General features: G+C 31.5%; 1 protein-coding gene and 1 long non-coding RNA gene across 2 annotated transcripts; both read right to left on the bottom strand.

Moving 5' to 3' along the window:
* Positions 1 to 1,074: 1,074 nt before the first annotated feature.
* LOC105763190 (uncharacterized) lies at positions 1,075 to 2,137 on the bottom strand. The gene is made up of 2 exons (XR_001124118.2): positions 1,939 to 2,137; positions 1,075 to 1,857 (listed from the first exon to the last, which is right to left on the bottom strand). It is a non-coding gene; the product is annotated as an uncharacterized LOC105763190 (long non-coding RNA).
* A 1,816-nt stretch (positions 2,138 to 3,953) lies between these two features.
* LOC128035441 (uncharacterized) lies at positions 3,954 to 9,192 on the bottom strand. Its single transcript, XM_052625183.1, has 4 exons — positions 8,590 to 9,192; positions 7,413 to 7,463; positions 4,518 to 4,889; positions 3,954 to 4,442 (listed from the first exon to the last, which is right to left on the bottom strand). Exons 3-4 carry the CDS (start codon positions 4,608 to 4,610, stop codon positions 3,954 to 3,956), a joined length of 582 nt encoding a protein of 193 aa, XP_052481143.1. The 5' UTR covers positions 4,611 to 4,889; positions 7,413 to 7,463; positions 8,590 to 9,192.
* Positions 9,193 to 9,551: the final 359 nt, after the last annotated feature.

Genomic DNA, 9,551 nt, shown 5'->3' with positions numbered 1-9,551 from the left:
GAAAGATGTTGTTGCTTCCTCCATCAAACCATTGCTGACGAGAGATATCCTGTCAATGAACAATGCTGAGAGATGTTTCTTTTTTCTCATTTTCCTTGTTTCTTTCTCTTTACCCACAATCGTTGCTTCTCACTATCGATGTTGTAATTGTCCAACGTCTTCTTCGACATCAAAACTATCAAACCAAATCCACCAAAATAAAGCCAAAAGCCTCGTTTCAATTTTACAAGATCAAATTTCTCAAAAAAAAAACCCTAAAAAATTATGAAGTTGATCTCAAAGCTTCAAAATTTCTGTACTTTGATATCCTTATCCCATTATTTTTGAGCTTATCAGTGATGATTTGACGGAGGCAGCCATGACATCTTTAAGGGATGTCAGATGATTAAAATTCTTAAATTAGAAAGGAGAAGAAAAAGAGAGGACAAACAAAAAAATTAATGGAAAAAAAAAAGAAAAAAAAATTAACAATGATCAATTTGATCAATTTCTTTAACGTTAATGATCAAATTAAAAAAATAAAAATTAAATTGACCAAAATAAAAACGTGACTAATAAGATAACTCAACTAATAATAAAAGTTAAGATGTTAAAAATTATAATATTTTAAGTTCAAAATCCATTACGAACAAAATACTTGAAATAATAAAAATAAAAGTTATAAGATAACACCAATTTAATCAAAATATTAAATATAATCTAAATTTATAATATAATTAAAATTTTAAATCATAATATGTTTCCAGGCATTTGATTTAATTAATGCATATCATGCTTTATTAAACATGGGGAGCAATAGCAAATTATTATTATTTTAGTTAAGAGGTATTGAGCTGCCCATTTGCTTTGATTGGGTATTAAAGCGGGTTCGACTTTCAATTGGGTTATGGACCCAATTAGCCTTTGGTCAAGTTTGTGCCTTCTTTTTCCTGCCATACTTCGCTCAGCTTTCATCTATTATATTATTTGTTATTATTACTCCGTGGTTTAAACACCTTTTGAATCAAATTTTAAAAATCATTTTAAAAAAATAAAAACGAATTTAAAAAAAGAAGAAGCATGAGGTATAGTATATGAAGATAAAAGAGTGGGTCATCGTAATTGCATGATTATCTGAGGATAATAAAGCAAATACAAACACAAGGCATAGAAAGGAAGAATCATATCAATTTTTGTAATACATGATGTAAGGTAGATGTTGAAGCCTGTAAACTGATGCCATTACCTGGAATAGAGTTCGGCAAAGTAATCTTGTGTGAATTTTATTCTTAAGCATTGTGTAACGAGATGCCATAACTAAGATGATCATAAGATACCATTGACAGTACAATGAAACCTTTCTCAGAAAACACACAGTCTCTAGAGGATCAATAGTTGTTGCCTCCGTTGTATAATCCTCTAAGCCATAGATAGTACCTTTCACCTGCTCAAAAGCAAATATAATATGATCAAATATGATATGTGTAGCAAATGTTAATTGAGCTATTGATGCGATCACAAACAACCCAGTATTACTAGCGTATCATACTCGGTTATGTATAATTTTATGTTTATCCAGTCCTGATCAATTGCATAAAAGCTATTAAACCCCAAAAGCCTCGTATGCGTTTCACTTCCACAATCCTTTGGAATTGTTTTATCTTCTTCACACCATTTGTTTTTTTTCTTCTGTATTGTCTTTCAGTTCGTATGCAGTTTCTAAAATTTCCTCTCCATTCCTTCTTTGGCCTTCTCTTCGTTGTTTCAGGCAGTCTCCGCATTCTATTAGTGACTACTTCTATTTTCACCTTTGCTCCTTCCGTGACATCTTCATTGCTTTTCGGGTCTTTTTCTTCATATATATGCATAATTTTTTACCTGAAATTCCTTGCAAACCAACTCCATAAAAAAGTGCCCAAAGAGAAGTGAAGAACTAAGTCAATGGGTTCGTTACCTTACCTCAAAGTGTTTGGACGAGGTGGTAGTGAAGCATATTCCTGAGACTTTGCAAGATGATTAAGTGAAAGAAAGAAAGAGTTTGAGCCTTTGAGTGAACACTTTGCTATAAACATGGCTAGCATTGATGAGGATCTTTTGTTTTCTTCCACTAGAAGGTGTCTTCTTGAGTATAGTTTCTTTAGTTCTTCCTTTCCATTAACTTGGGTATGCTAATGCAACGTATAAGGAGGAAACGTGAAGGTGGCCGTGTAATGGAGTGTCAGGTCCTAACGATAATGCCACATGTTCGACATATGTAAAGTTTTGAGGGTCTCAATGGAGTGATAGGTGCTAACATTAATGCTACATGTTCGACATGTGTAAAGTTTTGGTGGATTCTTGCCTTGTTTTTATTATTCCATTAAGGAAAAACTCCAGTTCAAGGGTCCAGATCATTCGTCTACCTAAAAGGCCTTGAGAGATGTGTGGGATTGGTTTTCTATTTATGATGTGGGATTCAGTTAACAGAAGAGTTTTGCCCTAGTTAAAAAAAGACTTGTATACGTGTCAAAAGATAAGACCCTTAGAGCCTTCCTTTTAACTATAGTAGTATGGATCATTGTTCATTACTTTTATTTATTTCCATTTTTTTTATTCACATTCCGTCTTTTCTTCTTTCTTTTGAAGTCTTCTTAACGAATATGTTACTATTACAAATTTTATGGAAATAGTTGAGGGTTTGAAATTATTTAACAAAATGTATCAACATGTTTGGTCGGAAGGAATTAGCAATGTAATATAATCCAATCTAGTGGACTTATCACTAACATCATGTTTGGTTCGCTGTATTGGAATAGAAGCGTAATAGAATATAGGCGTAATGGAATAGAGGTGTAATGGAATAGAGGTGTAATAACAAATCAATTGTTTGGTTGAATGTAATGGAATAGAGGCGTAATAGTATTCTTGTGTTTGGTTCAATGGAATAGAGGTGTAATAGCATAATGGAAAAAACTAAAATGACTAGAATACCCTTAGCATAAATTTGTTTGGGTAAATGATTCTTTTATTGTTATTTAAATTTTAATAAGATTATTAATATCAATAATAAATGATTTAATCATATTTAAACATAATTATTATTAAATATATTATAATTAAAATATATAATTTAATAAAATTCTTAATAATCAATATTCTTATATGAATTTACTCAAATCATAATATATGATACTATAAAATATAAATTAACATAAATATTATTAAATATATTATAATTAAAATATATAATTTAATAAAATTCTTAATAATTAATATTCTTGTATGAATTTACTCAAATCATAATATATGATACTATAAAATATAAATTAACATAATTATTATTAAATATATTATAATTAAAATATATAATTTAATAAAATTCTTAATAATTAATATTCTTATACTGAATTTACTCAAATCATAATATATGATACTATAAAAGATAATTTGAAATAATTAATATTAAATATATTTTAATTAAAATATATGATTTAATAAAATTTAAAATAATTATAACTAATAAATTATCTTATATGAATTTGTATTATTTAAAATAATTATTATTACATATAATTTAATCATAATATATAATTTCATAAAATTCTTGATAATAAATTTTCTTATATGAATTTATACAAGTTAAAATAATTAATATTAAATATAATTTAATAATCATATATAATTTCATAAAATTCTTAATAATAAAATGTTCTTATATGAATTTACTAAAATCAAAATATAACTTGAGAATTATATTCGCATAAACATAATTAACTTATATTAAGAAAATGTTAGATGAAAATGAAATTCTACATCATAATCCATATGTTATATAGTTTTACAACATCAAAAAGTTTGAACATTGATTTTAATGGTGAGAAAGAAATCTTCCGATCCATTCCAATCACAAGCGAATGTAAGGTAAACTAAAGAAAACGATCATTTGAGTTGGATGATCGGAATTTTACTCAAAGCTTCATACTGCCGATCGTCGATTAAACCTTCAATTTCCCATAAGGTTGAATATAAATTTGAAGCTTTCTCTCCATCTTTTGATATTCTTCTGACTTTTGCTGAACTACCACCCCGGAGGCAATACTCCTACTGATTTGATCGCCAACGGCCTTGATGTTTTCGGCCAATAAAGTGGCAGCCTCATCAAATGAAGAATACATATTATAACGAGCAGCAGATTTCTTCTTTCTCTTGTTTGAAGATGAGGAACCCCTTTGGTCTCTATCTCCTCGCGGCTCCGTACCAGAAACATCCATGTCGTCCAAAGAGACGTCAGCTTCGCAGTCATAGAATGTGTTTCTCTCTTCATTCATATCTGTAGTAGGTACATCATCAGCATTTATTTCTTCAAGAACATCAGCAGTTGTTTGAGCATCTTTCCCAGTCGCTCGATCTCTTGCGTATATGGCAGTAAGCTGGTCGTAGTAAGGGAAAGTACGATGTTTGAATTGAGCGGCTTCTTTGTGACTCTAAAAAAAATGAGGAAATCATATTAGTTATGAGTTTGGTAAAAAAAACAAATTAAGACTTGAAATACATTTTACCTTTAAATAGGAGTCCCAAACTGCATCTTCAGCAACAACGACCTGCCTATGCTCGTCCCAATCAAAACTGCTATTGTTTTGGTCATTAAGCATGTCGTAGACGATTTACCATTCCCTTTTTAGTGACCTAATCCTCGATTCAATATTTGGTTTCGCCTTCAACATTGCATTTGGTAAAGCCTTTTCTAGCATTTTTTCCAACTCGTTCAAATAACCGGCTTTGAACCCGGTATCAGCATTAAATGTTCCAACATTGTGCAAGTCCACCATGCAAGAAACCAAGGCTGCATCTTCTTCTGGAACCCATTTTCTTTTGGTTCCTCGAGAAGCTTGAGAAGAAGCATGTGATTATGGAACACCTAACATAATTATCTTAAGAAAAAAACAAATTAACATTATTTACTATTTTTAATATCATGAATCAAAAGGTGAACAGTTTATAAAATTATATCGTTAGTTCAATATCATGAATCAAAAGCTCAATACTAAATTTAAAATTATAACACATGCTGAATGAAAAGAAATTAAATTATAATTCAACAAGTTTAGTACAATACAAAATTTTATTCAAACACCACCAAAGTTTCATAAACTAGATACATAAAATAACATCAATAAATTAAGTCAAACCCAAATTGTCCCTAAACCTAACTAATTTCTAGATGCTTGCCATTCATCGAACATTTGGTTGGCTAGTTCCATCCTCCAAGTAGCCCAAGCATCCGATGGATGAATATTTTTGATATTCGGTTCATCGTCATCCACCACATTACTAGGTAATCCTTCTCTCACCTCTACTTCAATGGGATCAATACTCATATCGGTTCGAATAAAATTATGGAGCAAACAACATGCAATAATAATTCTATTGTGCACCCTTACAGGATAGAATGATGGACTCCTAAGTATTCCCCATCTAAGTTTTAATAACCTAAAGCATCTTTCAATAACATTACGTGCTGAGGCATGTTTCATATTAAAAACTCTTGCGGAGAACTTGGTTGATAACCCTGACGCCACTCGTTCAAGTGATATCGTTGTCCTCTAAAAGGTGCAAGAAATCCCTCACAATTTGTGTATCCAACATCAACTAGATAATAACAACCTATAAAATTAATTTTTTTTAAATGATTAATTCAGCACAAAAAGTTTGATCTTAATGAACAATATCAAAGTCCTCTAACTATCCACTTTACCATGAGGAACTTTTAGTCCATGTCTTCTACTAATGGCATCTCGAAGAACCCGTCTATCGGCAACTGAACCTTCCCAACTAGGAAGAACATAAACAAATTGCATCTCAGGTGTACAAACACCTAGCATATTTGTTGCTATGTCACCTTTTCGCGTTCGATATCTAGGTTTATCAATTGTTGGAACCCTAATCTTGATGTGGGTTCCATCAAGAGCACCTAAGCAATTCTATATCACATGATATAAAACCTTGAGTTAGAATACTATTTTAAATCTAAATCAACTAAATGTTGTACAAGCTATATATAAAACTCAGTCCAATACCTTAAACCATTTCCACCTTGTGTCAGAAGAATCGGCTGTAATTGGCTCCGGCTTTTTAAATAACACATCTTGTAAGCGTATGACAGTATTTAAAACACTATGAAATGCTCTGCTAACAGTTTGAACATTGATTAGTTTATTTATTGATGATTAGTTTAATTAAGGTGACCTAATTTTAAAACAAATAAAATAAAGAATGAGGATTTGGTTTACTAATGAAATTGAAGTTTTAAAACTTTTATAACATTTTAAATTTAAATTTCATTTTGTAAAAATATATATAACTTTTATCTCATTTACATGTACAAATAATTATTAAAAAGTAGTATTGTATTTACAATTATGATTGGAAAAGATTGAAATGTAGTATTGTATTTACATGTACAAATAATTGTGATTTAAGCCCATTATTTGTAGGCATAATGCTGTTTAAGATTGATTCTGGGAAGTGGGCTGTCTTAAATCAAGTACCTAATCCCACACATTCTAGTAGACCATCAACTTCCAATATTAACCAAAAAAGCTCATGGTTTAATGATTTAATTGAAATTTAATTTATGTTTCCGGGAAAAAAAAGCTCATGGTTTAGCAAATTGCATATATAAAGTTTTATTGAAAGGCAAATATTCCAGTAAAGTGTTCAGCCTTCATATACCAACAACAAAACCATGGCCATTGCTCAATGGATATGAGCATCTTTTAACTCTCTCTCTCTTCTTTTAATTTTTTATAAAAAATATTTTTTCATGTTTTGTCTATATAATTATCAGTCTTCCTTGACCTTAGCAATGTCCCGATTCATATATATCCAACAAGATCAAATTATAAATGAATTAGAACCCATAGTTTTCATTTAAAGAAAAAAAGAAACATACTTATAATTATATGTCCATTATGTCCCATTATTCACTCGTGAGCTCATTATATGCAAGCACATGAGCTGTTTCCTATAGTCAACTAATATATAAAGAAAATTAATGTTAATGATATTGATATTTGACACCTGAAATATTAAAATTTAGCTTTACAAATTATCTTATTTTACTTTTCAATAATAGGTGAACTCACTCGAGATTTTAGAGTAAATATCTTCAAAGGTTAATAATTTTCTAGTACTTAAATATTGGAATAAATAATTCAGAACAGAAAAGATGGAAATAACAGATGTTGTAAGACTTAAGTATATATAAATAGGAAATGTGAGAGTGGTAATCGTGTAATCATACTTTCCAACTCAAAAACTCAACTACTAATTGCCGTGGGAGATAAAACACATGCTTCAACTTTTCTGAATAGAAGGTGAACAGATAATTTGTGGCAGACTCAACAGAACAGACTTTAGAATTTGTGTAAACTCATTAGGCCAAGATTTTATACCTTTTATTCGGCTGAATGATGGGGCAGGCCAATAGTTAGCTACACTGAACACTGACAAAGCAAGAAAAGCACATTTGTATTGAACTTTAGTTACAAGCAAGAAAAACATAAATTAAACTTTATATATGCAATTTGGACATTCATTCTATGATTTAATGATTTAAATTACCCCCTACAATTCGGACATTCCATTTTAGGAATTTGCTATATGGATATATAGATATGGTTATGAATTATGCTATAGGATCTCATCTTTTGCCCATATTCAGCTAACTTTTACCTGTATAAAACTCAATAGGATTCTCTGCTGAACTGCGCATACATGAACAATGATGATGTCCTATAAAATGACTAAAATTATCCTAAAAGTACAATAAAGACTCGTTTACATCCCATCATTAAAATTAATAAGAACTTCATATTTTTCTTCTCCACTAGGAAAGTCCAGATAGCTATGGAAATGTTTGTTTCTTTTCCTAATATTATTCCATTACTATTGCTCTTTCTTGTATTCAATGTTCTTCCAAAGATGTGTAACTTACCATGCACTAAAATTTTCTCATCTCATAATACTGTTAAGCCTAACCTAAAACTTGAGCTTGTATGCACTGCAATTGCAGCCGAGCAAACCCATGAATTATGGAACCTAAAATGGCAACTACTCGTTAAAATATTGAGCACAATCTCAAGATCAACATTCTGAAGCTTCCCCTCCACCCCCTCTAGATTCAGGAAGATTAATGTCAAGTACCCTACCCTATGTGGTTTCCCAAGCCACACAAGAACAAACTGCTCATCACATTATATGCACAAAAAGGACAGTTCACATATGCCTTCAGAGAAGATTTGATAACTACTACCCTTGGTTCTAATGCTGGTCTATCTGAAGAATGGCTACCAACATGAACATGCCATTCCATAATATTAAATTAAAAGGACTCGTACCAACATGAAACACAAATCAGCATGCAAAAAAAGTCAGGCAAAAAAATTCTGGTATACTCTCTGCTGATTAAATAGAGTTTTATTCAGGAAAAAAAAAAATTCTTCTCTTCAACTGAAATTATATCAGCATGCAAGCAAATATTTTTATGACCAAAATCAGCAGCAGCACAATGAAAGCAGCCACAATCCAAGGCAAAGACAGACAAAGAAATGAAAAGTTCAAGATTCATACCTCAAGATTCAAAAACCAAACGCCGAGACCGAGAGAAAAAATGAAGCAGTGGCTTTCAAAAACCACAACAAATGAAATGGAAAAAATGAAAAAAGAGACCGAGAGAGAGAATTGGTAAAGAAATGGGAGGAGAAATGATGAGGACAGAAAAAGGAGAGGGTGAAGGTCGATTTCGGGTAGGGAGGGAGGGTAAAACAAAGACTTGGGAAGGGAAGCCGGATGTAATAGGGTAATCGTCGATTTGGGAAGGGAATAGAAAAGCAGAGAATTTGGGGATTAGGTCGGTATTGTAATAGGCGCGTAATACCGATTACAGCGAACCAAATGCTGGAATAGGTCGGTAATGTAATAGGCGCGTAATCGAGACGTAATGGATTACCTATTACACTGAACCAAACACACTGTAATTGTAATAAGCTATTACGGTCCGTTCAAGGATGAGTTAAGATATCATTCGGTGGGCATGGGTGGAATAACAAATTAGCCCAAGGTTTCAATTTTACCATCGCTATTCTCTGTTCTTTTCGCGTCTGAAATCTCCAACTGAGATCTTTTCCATTTTTTTTTCATGCTTCTTCCCTCCACTATAATCATCAACAAATCTCCAACTTCATCTCTTCTTCACTTAATTTCAACCTTAAAATAAAACACGAGTCTATTTTTCGGTCTCGATTTGACCTCCTCACTCAACCCAACAGCCCATTTCAGTCTCTTGGCTTGCTTGCTCCACCCACAATCGAGCCTCTATTGCCGGTTTAACTACAGGTTCTTCCCTCCCTTCGTCCCCCCCTCTCTCTCACTCTTTGTTTCTTTTTCATTTTTTAAAAATCTTTTTGATACTTCATTTTCTTGAGATTCAAAAATATTCATCTTTGAGCATGACTTTGCATGTTATGCCATTTCTGGGTTTTGAGTTAGTTTTCTGCAAAAAAGATTACAATTTCTTTATTAATTGTAATGTG

This window comes from Gossypium raimondii, chromosome 12, assembly GCF_025698545.1.
Source record: "Gossypium raimondii isolate GPD5lz chromosome 12, ASM2569854v1, whole genome shotgun sequence".
NCBI classification, from domain to species: domain Eukaryota; kingdom Viridiplantae; phylum Streptophyta; class Magnoliopsida; order Malvales; family Malvaceae; genus Gossypium; species Gossypium raimondii.
The sequence above is the reverse complement of the archived record's forward strand: the minus strand, read 5'-3'. Positions and strand labels throughout refer to the sequence as shown.

What these genes read in the sequence shown, in the direction of transcription:
- LOC128035441 (XM_052625183.1), bottom strand. Translation starts at nt 4,610, where the DNA reads ATGCTTAATGACCAAAACAATAGCAGTTTTGATTGGGACGAGCATAGG. An exon ending in TTTGGGACTCCTATTTAAAG is followed by an intron (nt 4,443 to 4,517) that starts GTAAAATGTATT and finishes CATTTTTTTTAG; the next exon opens with AGTCACAAAGAAGCCGCTCA.